Source organism: Myotis daubentonii, chromosome 6 (genome assembly GCF_963259705.1).
Source record: "Myotis daubentonii chromosome 6, mMyoDau2.1, whole genome shotgun sequence".
Lineage (NCBI taxonomy): Eukaryota > Metazoa > Chordata > Mammalia > Chiroptera > Vespertilionidae > Myotis > Myotis daubentonii.
The window spans coordinates 38,826,429-38,841,068 of NC_081845.1; the positions used below are offsets into that span (position 1 = coordinate 38,826,429).

Below are 14,640 nucleotides of genomic sequence, written 5' to 3' on the forward strand. Positions count from 1 at the left end.
GAACTTTAAAAATTTTAGGTCTAGAATGTTTAACTTGTAGTTTTAGAATTTCCATTTGGTTCTTTTTATACAGTTTTAATTTCTTTGCTAAGACTTCTTGTTTGTTCATTCACTATCAGTATATTTTCCTTTATAACCTTGAGTATAGATATCAAAGCTTCTTTAAAACCCTTGCCTCTAATTCCAACATCTGTGTCATCGTGGGATCAGTTTCCATTACCTTTTCTCTTTTAAAATGGGTCAGAGTGTCCTGTGTCTGAATACATCTAGTAATTTTGGATTGCATTCTGGATATTGCAAATGATGTGTTGGGGAGACCTGGGATTCTGTTATATTCTACCAAAGTATATTGATTTTTTGTTGTTGCTATTTTGGCAGGCACTAGTCCCGAACTCCAAACTTTCTCCTCTGTGATGAGTAGGGACGGAAATCTCTGTTCAGTAGTTTTTAGCCTTCATTATGCATGTGTACTTCACAGGTCAGCCCAAGATATGGACAAAGTTTCTATAAAGAATTTTGAACTCTTCCTTTGTGATTCTCTCCTTTCCATGTTTTCTCCTCCATTTTCCAGCTGCTCTGGTTCCTCCAGCCAGGAAGAGTGCAGGTTTCTACTGAGTTTTAGATGTCCCGTATAAGGCCAACTGCAATCTGCTCTACAAAATTTACCAGTGTCAACCCTTTCTTCCAAGTGTTGACTGCGTTCCACGTTCTCCCTGCTTTTGGCTGCTCAACAGTGCCTTCCAGATAATTATTATTTTTTTTATTTTGTTCAGTTACAGTTGTGATCTACAGGTAAGTTGGTCAAATAGCAGCTACTCTGGCATAAATGGAAGTAGAGCCCGCCTGAGCCTTCACTCTGTAATTTCCTACCTCCATGTTTTTCGTAAAAACAAACCCTCAGAGGAGGAAGAGAACACAAAGGTTGCTCTCACCACCTCCTATTCTTAGGAACATGAAACAGCCACCGGTCACCCCCCACCCAGCAGACTCTCCCACACGCCAGCCCTCAAGGCCCAGTTCCTCTCTGATCCTCACCGCATTATGGTCAGACTGATCCTGCAGTGCTCACTGTAATCTGCCTCACAGTCTAGCGATCTATGTACTGACCACATTTCTCTTCTAAATGAAGACTCTAAGTGTGGAGACTGACTCTTATTCATCTCCCTACCATCCGTAGCACCTAGACCCATGCCAGCTTTCCATTAAGTACTCAGCAAATATCTGTTGAGTACTAGGGAGCAGGGCCATAAAAATTTTTTTAAAAAGGGTAAAGCGCTCTCTGCATAAGAGGAAATTTAAACAAATGTATAGCATGTTAGTTTATATAACCAAATTTCCTTCCTGAATGGAGGGCATTCCTAAGACAAGATACTATTTGCTGACACACTGGAACATACTGGTGGAAGTTTCCCCCTTTCCGAGAGTGTACTGCCTGCCCCATCAATCTCCCCACATTACTTACTGTATGTACCACATTCCTGCTCAAAACCTAAAGTGACTCTGAGGATCATGGTGAGAAGTCTGGTTTTTACAGAGTATCTATCTGAGATTTTCAGTCTTACTTCCCTTTTCTTTCCAGCATGTGCTCTGCTCTCATTAGGCAAACATCGTCTGTTCCTCCTAAAACATATGGTGCCTAATTTCTGATCATGGCCGAAGTACTTTTACCTGCTCATCTAAATTCTACTCACCTTTCAATGTCAAGATTGGTTTCCTCCTTAAATCTCAGGTTTCCTCAGAATCTTCCCAATTCTTATTATCCTTACATTTAATTCCTGATGCACTTATTATATGTACTTAACCAGTGAGCATAGCTCTTTAAAACACACTGTTACAGCCAAAAGGAATGACAGAAATGAGCCAATCACACCAGGCATTTTAGAGATGAAGTACTTAGACCCTAAGGCCACTCAGCAACATAGTATCTGAGTAAAGATTGGAACTTAATCTCCAATCTTTCCCCTCTACTGCACTGTCCGGTAGTTGGTTCATGTTATTTCCCCTATAAAGTGTACATTCTTTGTAAGAAAGTTTTTGCACTTCCTTTATATTCCTTACAATGTAGTGGCACACAGACATGAAAGCACTGAAGAAGTAGTTGTTGACCACTAAAATCAATGCAACAATCTTGGAGGGAAATATTACATAACATGTTTCTTGATTAATAATAAAAAATAAAAGAGTTCAATAATATTTGACCCTAAAACACATGGAAATTTTATAATTTCTTGATGTTATAGCTCATTTCTTGTTTTTTCTCAAAATATTTTGCCTGACTCAATAAAATCTTCACTAAGCTATTTTAAGAAATAAAAATAGTATATTCTGACAATTCTCAAACTTGTTCTTTAAAAACATATCTGAACCTAATAATATATCTAATGGGATATAGCTTATTAAATATTCTAATTAGCAACATACTAAATTACTAAGTTTGAGTCAACTATCTAATCTAAAGGAGAGATACTATGAAGTATATCAAATCATGCACTTTGAGGTGGAAACTGAAAATTTTGAAAATTACAAATCACAGGACTACTTGATAAAAAAAATTTTCTGTTTAAAAAAAGAAGGGGGGGGGAGAGAGAGAGAGAGAAAGAGAGAGAGAGAGAGAGAGAGAGAGGGGAGGAAGCGCCAGTTGGTAGGTAAGCATTAAAAAAGCCAGCAGGGTTAAAGCTATTATTTTTAAAAAGTCAAACAAGTAGCTGTAAAGTGTTTTATAGTCACTATCAATTGGTTGGCCTAGGTTTTCTCAACTTTACCAAGCATTTCATCACATAGGTCTTCTGTTTAGAGAACTATTCCCAATTATTATTTAGAATTGCAATATATTTCTTATTAAACCCAAGTGAGATAATTTACTTTAAAATTAAAAACAAATTATAATTTTAAAAAGCTAATGACCACTTTAATGTTAAAAATTTAATTCATACTTTTTAATCATTGTCTGGGCAGGTAAATGACACATTCCTCCCAAACACTGAAACAAATATTAAATATTACTTTGTCATACTTTCTTAGAGATTTGATCCTAAAAGGAATAGGAGGAGTTTCTTAGAGAAGCGACCCTAAAAGGAACAGAAGGAATCTCCTTCTACTGCTAGATCTGATCCACAAAATAACTTCCCTCCTACAACAGACACATATTGAAGGTGCACAGTTCTTAGCACACTTGTTCTTCTCTTGAGATCCTCTGGGAATCCCTAGGCACTCTCTCCCCCATGACAGGGACCATACACATTTTAAACCATTGCAGTTAGCAGCACAATATAAATATACTAGTGGCCCGGTGCACGAATTTATGCACGGGTGGGGTCTGGCTGGCCTGCCCCGATGGGGGCTGATCAGGGCTGAGCTGGTGAGGGGAGGGGACACAGGAGGTTGGCTGACCAGCCCCACCCCTGATCAGGCCGGTTGGCTAGCACAGTGGGCGTCATAGCGACTGGTTGTTCTGGTCATTCCAATTGTTCCAGGGTTCTGGTTACTGGCTTTTTATATATATATAGACTCACAGAAAGTGAAAGCAAGTTCTCTCCTTCCGAGAAGCCCCATCCAGCTGAGGCTGAGAAGGCCGCGGCCGCAGTTTAAAATCTGTAGCCACCCCTGCATCACCTAAGGCGCTGCTCTGCCCTAGTTTGGGAACAGAAGCTGAGCAAGACTGCTCAGCCTCACAGTGTGTCCTGGAACAGAGAATTTCCATGTGAAGGGAGGAGGAAGGTGTTCTCTGAACCCAGTTTTTCTCCATCCCTTTTTATTCTTCTTCACTCTCCTTTTCCTCATGGAAATCACCACATTTATTCTGACTACAGTTTTCAAATTTCTAATCTAGTCCCTCTTTTATGGACATTTCTCTAAGTCCCTTTCTTCTCCCTTTAAAATAGTAAGACACAAAACACATCAACTTTTAACCCAACATAAAGCTATTTTCTTGGAGGATACAAATCATCATCAACAATTAGTAAAAACTGATCCTTCAGTCAAACCTCCAACCTTGCAGAGAATTCTATTTTTCTTTTATTTACAAAATTTCAGAATAATTAAATAAATTCAGGTGAAAAATTACTAGTATACATCTTACATTTTTAAATCAAATTATGGTGTAGGTCAATTATGAGATTTTATCCCAAAAATCTTTCTTATAATACTGAGGGCCTATGTGAAACAATCTAGGTCAAAGTATGTATGTTGAAATTTTATTTATTTACTTACTTTAATTTTTTCCCTTAATCCTCACCCAAGGACATGCCCATTGATTTTAGAGAGAGGGAAAGGAGGAGGGGAAAAAGAGAGAGACAGAGAGGGAGAGAGAGAGGGAGAGAGAAACATCGATGTGAGAGAGAAATATCAATCTGCTGCCTCCGGTACACACCCTGACTGGGAATGGAACCCGAAACCTTTCAGTGTACAGGAGGATGCTCCAACCAACTGAGCCACTCTGACCAGGGCTGTATGTTGAAATTTTCATCTAACTGCATGTATCCTATGTTCCTTCTCCCACATTCAATGGCATTATGGAACAATTGGAGGACAACAGTTTGTAAAAGGATTAGGATTGGTTGAATGGACAGATGACTTTTAAGGTGCCTTTTAAGATTAAGACTATGCCTCTTTATCTGAGGGGTTGAGTAGGAATATAGGCAGGAAAAGCCAGAGGACAAAAAGACTTAGGGCTCTTTTTTTTTCTTTTTTTGTTGTTGTTGTTTAAAGTACTACATATGTCTCCTTTTTCCCCCATTGACCCCTCCTCTCCTACCCCCCAGCACATGCCCCACCCACCCCCAGTATCCGTGTCCATTGGTTATGCTTATATGCATGCATACAAGTCTTTTGGTTGATCTCTTTACCTCCCTCCATCAACTTCCCCTGCCTTTCCTCTTAGGTTTGACAGTCTGTTCAATGCTTCTCTGTCTCTGGATCTATTTTTGTTCATCAGTTTATGTTGCTCATTATCTTTAGGGCTAATTTTTGACACTGGATTCACATTCCTCCCTGCAAGAATCTGATCCATTCTCTACTAAACTCTGTTCAATCTCACTTCTGCTCTACCTGTCCCCTATGCTTTAGCCAGGCTGGCTGCCTGCCTCAGCTTTGGTGATTAACGCCCTTATTCCCTGATGCTAATCACCACTGCTGGCACCCAAACACCAGCAGACTTGACTCTTGGCCAAATAGCAGAGATAAAAGCTAATTCATCCTTTAGTATTTATTGAGAATGTACCAAGCACAGGGCATAAACCACAAGTAGTTTCCAACAAGTGGTTTCATTTGGAATACATGAAATGAAATAAAGCAAAAAATAGAGAAAGGAAGAGAAATATCTCTGAACTCCCCAAAAGGTATGGTTCAGTAAAGTTTAAGTCTAAAAATATATAAACTAATATGATATAATCAAGATAAATAAACAGATAAAGGCCAAAACATGCATCTGATGTACTTCTTTTCTTGGATACTAAGAACCAAAAAAGAAAGCTAATGAACAAGTTGAGAGTGAACAATGTGTACACCCATGCATATGCATCAATGATATATTTTTCTGCTCAGACTTTTTACAAACACACCTGGCCACCTGTCATTATTTTTATGACACAAATAACAAACTACTCCTGCAAAACAGTTACTTGTGAGCACAGTTATCAATTGAGAAAACAATTTTCTGCAGGTGTAAAAATTACATTTCTCAAGAAGGAAATTTTAGGTATAGTCAGTTTACTCATTAAGCCTTTAGAATTCTGGTTTTGCTTGCTTTCTCTGAATAGGAGCCTTTCATTTCGATCCACAGAAGTTAACCCTAAAGTAAGTGATTCTCAAAATTTTTGGTTCAGGATTCCTTTACACTCTTATTGAGGAGCCCAAAGAGCTTTTTGTTCATACAGGTTATTTATCATTGTATTTACTGTATTAAAAATTAAAACTAAAATGTAAAAAAATATTTATTAATTTATTTAAAATAGGAATGATATAAGTATTACATGCACCCCATCAAATTAACATAAATAATATTTTAATGAAAATAATTATATTTTCCAAAATGAAAATAATTTAGTAAGAAGACTAGCATAACATTGTTCTACATTTTTTTTCGAATCACATGAAAGTCTGGCTCAATAGAAGAGAGCAGGATTCTCATATCTGCTTCTACATTCAATCTATTGTGATATATGGTTTTGGTTGGAATATATAAGAAAATCTAACCCACACAGATATACAGTTGGGACAGGGGAAAGCATTTTAATAGCTTTATCAGATAATTGTGGATATTCTTCTTTGATGCTACATGAAAACTCAATAAGAACTTCCTTCCAAAGAGCACACTCTGGAAAGAAGGAGAAAAGAGTAACTTCATGGTAGAGAAACCAGACAAACTCAACCTCAGACGAGCGTGATCAAGGTTAACATCAACAGTGATAAGTAATACTGATAGTATGTGCCCTTGACCTGAAGTCTGAAAAAAGCACTTGACCTCTATGGTCTGCCGCACAAAGCCCATAATTTCAGTTTAATCAAGAGAAAAACATTAGACAAATCCCAATTGAAGGACATTTTACAAAGTAACTGACTAGTGCTCCTCAAAATTGTCAAGGTCATCATAAACAAGGAAAGTCTGACAAACTGTCACAGCCAAAAGGAACCTAAGGAGACATGACAACTAAAAGTAGTGTGGTATCCTGGAGCAGAAAAAGGACATTAGGTAAAAACTAAGGAAATCTGAATGATATAAAGACTAGCTGGTTTGGCTCAGTGGATAGAGCGTCGGTCTGCAGACTATAGGGTCTCAGCTTCGATTCCAGTCAAGGGCACATGCCCAGGTTGCGGGCTCGAGCCCAGTAGGGAGTGTGCAAAAGGCAGCCGATCAATGATTCTCTCTCATCATTGATGTTTTTCTCTTTCTCTCTCCCTCTCCCCTCCTCTCTGAAAGCAATAAAAAATATATTTTAAAAAAAGACTAATTAATGATAATATATCAATATTGGCTCATTAATTGTAACAAGTGTACCATAATAATGTTAGATATCAATAATAAGAAACTGAATTTAGGAGAATATGGAAATTCTCTATTTTCTCAAGTTTTCTGTAAAACTAAAACTGTTCTAAAAAATAGTCTATTTTAAAATTGTTTAAAACTTGACAAGAGTTTTTAAAATGTTAATTGCAATGTACAATCTGAAATAATATCAGTGTATTTTTAAAATTGTTATATTAAAATCCATGAGCCCTTCTTGCACTTTAAATGGATCTTTTGTCATGCATGATTTTGTAAAAGTATGCAATGGTTGTTAGAAAATATTGGTACAGTGAGATCTTCCAAATGTTGACATATTCAATTATACAATGTCAAAATTTTGCATTTGTTAATATCACCATCAATCTCTTCAGGAAAAAAATGTATAAAAGTGGGAAGCTGTCAAGTTCATGGTGGTGGCAACAAGTCTTCCAAAATTCTAATTTTCACTTGTTTGCTCAAATGTTATCACTAGCAGTAACTACTCTTAGTTATTTTTCTTAAAGTGACAGTCTTACTTCATTCATTTTCAAGAAAATGTCTGTCAAACACTGTGAGCAACTATCTTCCAAGCCTGAATAGCCATAGTTTGTCCCTCATTTTTTTCAGGTAAAAATGGCATCCTATGAAAAAAGTGGCTAGTTCAGCTAGTGACTCAAACAATTACAAGGTGCTTTTCCTCAGGACAACAACTGTACTTGGTATACATAAGTGTTTCATGTGTCCTGCCTGCATCATGAAGAATATTAAAAGGTCATGTTCTTAAGAGGTGCTATTTAACAAAGTAATCATTTTTATTGCTTCTGCAATGACATCCTATCTAATAATAGACAAACATGGTAATTGACCATACCTTCACTATGCCTCCTATTGGCTAATCAGCGAGATATGCAAATTAACCACCAACAAAGATGGCGGTTAATTTGCATACGTAGGCGCGAAGCAGCAGAGCGAAGGCTTGAAGGCGGCTCCGGCCAGAGCAGTGAAGGCTTGAAGGCGGCTCCGGCCAGAGCAGCGAAGACTGAAGGCGGCTCTGGCTGGAGCTAAGGCCTGGGTCCCGGGTGCCGGAGGAAAACCAGTGCCGGCAGCCAGGGGAAGGGAAGGCCTATTGCATGAATCTTTTCGTGCAACAGGCCTCTAGTTCTTAAATAAAACTGAATTTTATTTTTTAATAATTACATGGGCAATGAAGAATACAATATAGTTTAGTGCCACTGCCTTGATTCAGCTAAGGCTCCAGCAATTTTACCCACCATTGCTTTTGTACCATAACTGCAAACGTCACCAAGCAAAAAAGCAAACAGTGTCCTAGCATTATTATAGAGAGTGTTGACCACAAGGACTCCTAAGAACCACATTTTGAGAGCTGCTGACTTAAGTGACCATATTTCTGACGTCTCCGCCACCCTCCAATTAAGTTGAGGTGAGGAACGGACACCTGGAAGTCCATATCATATCCTCATAGATGAACCTGCTTCATTTTCCTTTCACCACCGCTCTGATAAGGAGGGGGAGACAGGGAACAGAGACCACCAAAATACCCACCTTTACCTCCCACAGTTCTCTGAAAAGGGCTCCCAACCTTTTTCATATCATGGCAGGGGGAGAAAATGATATTTTATTAAGGAGTAAAGGAATGAGGCTGCCTAAGGCTTGAGGTCCCTAGCCTGGAGGTATAGGCCCCATATGCCTTCCAGAGGTCGTAGGGGTTGTTGGTAGCTGTGCCCACGCCCAGTGGGTATGCCAAGGCACATGAGTTGGGCAGTTCTGCACTAAGGTTCTCAGTTCACCTGGGGGTGTCAGACTGGAGGATCTCTATTCCACCCCCAGCTTCATGCTGCCTAAGAGGCTCAAAGCTTATTCAAATGTGTGAATTCACAGAGTACCTGATTGTATTTCATGGTAGAACCGGAAATATATTAATGTAATTTGATGAAACTTGTCCAGAACATTTTCAGATATAGTGTAGTAATTAAGAGCGAAGAATCTTATTCCCTGACTATGGAGAAGTTTAAAGCCCTGGCTCTGCCACTTACTAGCTGTGTGATCTTGGGAAAGTAACTAAAGAGCTCAGTGCCTCAATTTCTCCACCTATGAAATGGGGACAATAGTGCCTACCTATTTTAAGTATAGAGTGAGTTAATATATAAAAAATACTTAGAAGGATGCCTGATAGATGGCAACGTTTGCTCTTGTTATTATGCAGGTGCTATAGGGTCTCCTAATTGTACTGCTTCTCTGAGCATGGCAGTGTTAAATTGCAGGTTTGCAAAGAAAGCGAACTCCTGAGTTACCAATAGGCTCCATGTTAACCTATAGGATTCCAGGTCTGAAGTAACATACTGGAGAAGGGCGGGAGAGAGATGGGAGAAGAAAGGCTGTTCCAGGCCTTTCTAGTCTATTTATGGTATACATCCAGGGTTTAGAGTCAGTACCTTCTTTTACCATTAAGACACAAACAAATAAGTCTCTACCTAATATATATATAATTTTTCTCTGGGAGGGGGCCATCAGGAAAAAATAATAGTTACCGACTATCAACCCACCCATTTCTCACCAAAGGTTTTTTTTATGATGGTTTCAGAAGCTGTGGCTGGGTGAGCCTGGGACTTCAAGAGCCTTCCAGAAAGCTAGAATAGGTGACCCAAAGCTGGCACTGTCCCAAATACACCAGATGACAACTTCTTTACCTTGAATTGGATTTTTTTTCTTCACTGAATGGTTTTTGGCAACTGTTTAGCATGGCTCATAAGACCATTATAACTAATTAAGAGTTCAGGTTACATCTGAAGCTGAATGATTTCAAGAGTCCTCTTCATGTAAGTATTCAATATCTGAATTGCCACAGTTATAAAGTTGCAAAGAAACAAAAGATTATCATAACAAGAAAATAGTCACAATTGCACTGACTGCATAGAAATGTAGCCTGTCTTCAAACATCCGTCACAGCCTAGTACCGGTACCTGACCCACCCTTCACATGGGTATCTTTTGTCAGTCAGTCAATGCTTGTCTGATGTAGTAATCATCACAATTACAAAGTATGTAACGAGCACACCTATCCATGCAAAGCCACTGATCAAGGAGGAGCTCGTCAACTTGAACAAGGGAAAAAAATCAACAAAACTTTAAAAGAAAGTAATTGAAATATTCACAAATTAAAAGGTTTTTAAAAAACTGATGAAATCCTGCAATATTTTTGTAAAAATTATTTCCTATGTAATTGAACAACCAAATCATAAACTTTGTCAAGAAAGTTATGCCAGAAATAAGTTATTTGTTCATTGCTAGTCTAGGCATCTAGTTCATAGTGCTATTATAATCCACGTTTTTGTCAAATAAGATAAAATGATTTATTTTAATGTTTTCACTTTTCAAAATAAAGTTCCAATTAATAATCTTCTCTACTACCTCCAGACCATAGGCTGAAGATTTTGGTCCCTGGTTAGCAGCCTTTTCCTGGTACTAAGTCTCCTAAAGTCATCAGCACCTTAAAAATATACATAATGCCCAGCCCTGTGGCTCAGTGGTTGAGCTTCGATCCATGAACCAAGAGGTCCCAGTTTGATTCTGGGTCAGGGCACATGCCCGGGTTATGGGCTCAATACCTAGTAGGGAGCACTCGGGAGGCAGCAATAATTCTTTCTCATCATTGATGTTTCTATCTCTCACTTCCTCTCTCTGAAATCAATAAAAACATTTTAAAAGAGATAGATAGATAGATAGATAGATAGATAGATAGATAGATAGATAGATGATAGATAGATGATAGATAGATGACAGATAGATAGATAGATAGATAGATAGATAGATAGATAGATAGATAGATAAATAGATGATAGATAGATAGATGATAGATAGATAGATAGATAGATAGATAGATAGATAGATAGATAATTTTTATCTATTCAGTACCTGTCCCAAGAGACCATCTTGCCTTACTACCCAGGATAAAACAGGTCTGTCCTTTCCCTCTCCTCACTAAGTTCCTTTTGTGAAGGAGCAGAAGCTTTGTCTTTGGGACACACAAGATTTTTCTCAAGTTTATTCTCTGGCAAAGTACGCAAAACTTAAATGGAAGCCTTAATAGAATTTTCTCTGGAGATACTAGATAACGAGGACCCGGATAAGACTGACCCAGTAGAAGTGTGAAGGGTCCATACTTACTAACAGAGACAGACATTGTCACCCTGTCAGATGATCCTACTTGATCCTAAACCTTATTGGTTTTGAAGTGCTTTATTTCTGTAATGACAGTTGTAGATTGGATTCATCTCACTGGCTTAAAAACGGCAAATGTAGTCCCACTGTCATGGCTCAGTGGTTGAGCATCAACCTATGAACCAGGAGGTCATGGTTCGATTCTCAGTCAGGGCACATGCCCAGGTTTTGGGCTTGATCCCCAGTAGGAGGTATGCAGAAGGCAGCCAATCAATGATTCTCTCTCATCATTGATCTTTCCCTCTCTCTTCCTCTCGGAAATCAATAAAAACGTAACAATAATAATAATAATCATAATAATCCTCTCTTATGTTTCACTTTTATAAAATATTCCTAAAACTGATTTTAGTTTTGCTTCCAGCAACAGTTGACAGTTCTCTCTGTATTTCTAATTTTTGTTTTAGAGTCCAAGTGCAAATTTTGTGCCAATATCTATAAAAAGCACATGGCATATACAGATGAGTATTTCCCTTAATGAGACTTTTAAATCCATTCTGACTCTGTGGATAGTATTTCAAAGTCTGAAACAGACAGAGAGGAGAATCTGAAGTATTTTAACATGTGAAAAGGCCAATGAGTCTGGACGTGTCTAGATACTTACTCTTTCACACAGCTCTTCAAATGTGCAGTCGGCAATGGTTCCACAGGCTTTATTCAGCCACAGCTCTCTGCCTTGCACTTTTAGAATCCTTGGTCTAGTTACTATGGGAACATGAACAAAGACTCAATCTTGTCTGGATAATTACTATAAAATTCATCTCTTACAGATAGGAAATGCATAGCTTGATGAATAATAGCACATGATTCAACACATAAATTAGACAAAATGCTGATACAATGACTGCCACTTGAGCGTGGCATCAACCCATATACAGCAATGGAACTTATTAATTGGTCAGTGGAGATTGGGCATTGTGTTCTAAATGTATTCTCTTTCAAGAGAAATTAACTTACGTACAATCATTTTGTTTCTGAGCCAGCTCATCAAACAACTTATCCATGACAGCCTCCACATCAGCTTCACTTGTGCTACAGTGAAAAGAATAATAGAATATGAAATTAATAACACTTGAAGCCAACATCAAACAGCTGCCTGAGCCTGCTTAGCTTTTTGCCCATAAAAGAAGAGAACAGGATGTTATGTTCTAAATACAAACATTAGATTTAGAATACACTTAAAAGCAGAGAATATTAACTCTCAGGTAGATGATTCTGCCTTATTTGCATACACTGAAAGACTTCTGTGCTTCTGGCTGTTTCCAGTAATGAGACGATGCAGGCAGAGTAAATCCATTAATACTATGTGTACACAATGAAAAGAAAGGCTTCTGGCTCTCCCTTGCATGTAAAACAAGAGCAAATAGACAAGGCAGTCAAGCACCCAGCAAAGTATCCTTTGAAATCTCTACTGAGAGGGTACATGTGAAATTAAATATTGAAGCTGCTTTAAAAAAAAAAAATCAAGTCAGGCCACTGACTGAGAGGATCAAACATCCAGAATTAAATTACTAGCTTCGAAATACCAACGAGATCTACACATCAATACCTTTATCAGACTTAGAGTATAAGAACAATTATAAGCCACAGAGCTTTTTCCAAAAGTATCCTTGTCGAAAATTCAAGAAAACTCTTTCCTTCTGTGATGCCCACCATTGCAGTTACTATGAAGTTAGCCTCATCAAAGAATCTTTTGTATTTTAATTAGAAATCACCATATGGTTTAAGGAACCTACATATATAAATGTGATAATACTATGGCCTTTTTTCCTCTCACCTTTTTTTTCCCAAGAGGAGTTGATAAATTAACAGTCAATAAAATAAAATAACTGGCAGAGGAAATAAATGCTGTTAAAAAAAGCTTCAAGTGAAAATGGAATTTTATTCCAACTCTATCTACATACAAACTTAGCTAGGATGACCCACCAATATGCTTGATTTTGACACACAAATCACTCTTAAATCTAGGTGTGGAAGCAATTAAACTCAATTCCGGGGATGCAAAGCTGGTACAATATCCACAAATCAATAAATATGACCCATCACATTAAAAAAATTGAGAGACAAAAATCACATAATCATATCAATTGAAGCAGAAAAAGCATTTGACAAAATCCAACACCATTTCTTGATAAGAACTCTCAGCAAAGTGGGAATAGAAGGATCATAACTCAACATAATAAAAGCCTTATATGACAAACCTACAGCCAACATCATACTCAATGGGCAAAAACTAAAACCATTTCTCCTAAGAACAAGAACAAGACAGGGATGCCCACTTTCACCACTCCTGTTTGATATAGTACTGAAAGTGCTAGCCATAGTAATCAGACAAGAAGAAGAAATAAAAGGCATCCAAATTGGAAAAGAAGAAGTAAAACTGTCATTACTCACAGATAACATGATACTGTAGATAGAAAACCCTAAAGACCCCATCAAAAAACTACTAGACTTAATAAACAAATTTGGCAATGTAGCAGGATATAAAATTAACACCCAGAAAGCTAGGGCTTTTTTATTCACCAACAATGAACTCACAGAAAGAGAAACTAAAAAAAAGCAATCCCATTTACCATTGCAACAAAAAAATTAAGATACCTAGGAATAAACTTAACTAAGTAGGTAAAAGACCTGTACTCAGAAAATTACAGAACGGTTGAAAAGAGAGATAGTGGAAGACATAAACAAATGGAAGAATATACTGTGCTCATGAATTGGTAGAATCAACATCATTAAAATGTCCATACTACGGTTGATCTCTTACCCTCTCCCACCCGCCCCCCAGGCCTCCCCGGCCTTCCCGTTGTAGTTTGACAGTCTGTTCGATGCTGCTCTGCCTCTGTACCTATTTTTGTTAATCAGTTTATAATGGTCTTTATTATCCATAAATGAGTGAGATCATGTGGTATTTTTCTTTCATTGACTGGCTTATTTCACTTAGCATAATGTTCTCCAGTTCCATCCATGCTGTTGCAAATGGTAAGAATTCCTTCTTTTTTTACAGCAGCATAGTATTCCATTGTGTAGATGTGCCACAGTTTTCTAATCCATTCATCTGCTGATGCATGCATATAAGCATAACCAATGGACACAAGATACTGGAGGATAGGGGAGGCTGAGGGGATGTCAAGGGGGTGGGAAGGAGACATATGTAATACTCTTTGTAATACTTTAAGCAATAAAACAAAATTTTAAAAAAAGAAATGAATTCTGGCTAAAGATGACACCACTTAATTTACTCAGTGCCTTTTGAATGCTGTCATCTACGAATGTGAAACTAGTGTGATTATACACTATTTTACAGTCTAGAATGTCTGCTCTCTCCATTGAAATAAATGTTTTCCTGAAATAAAAAAAAAATGTTCATACTACCCAAAGCAATCTATAGATTCAATGCAATTCCCATGAAATTACCAACAGCAT

The 14,640-nt window shown here is 37.7% G+C and overlaps 1 protein-coding gene across 1 annotated transcript in view; it reads right to left on the reverse strand.

Moving 5' to 3' along the window:
- The window catches only part of AFG1L (AFG1 like ATPase), a 160,837-nt gene that overhangs the window by 23,012 nt on the left and 123,185 nt on the right, over nt 1-14,640 (reverse strand). Inside the window, exons 9-10 of the mRNA XM_059700781.1 lie at nt 12,179-12,249; nt 11,822-11,922 (exon numbers count right to left, since the gene is read on the reverse strand). Coding sequence (XP_059556764.1) covers nt 11,822-11,922; nt 12,179-12,249 — 172 coding nt within the window. The remainder of the gene's footprint in view (nt 1-11,821; nt 11,923-12,178; nt 12,250-14,640) is intronic.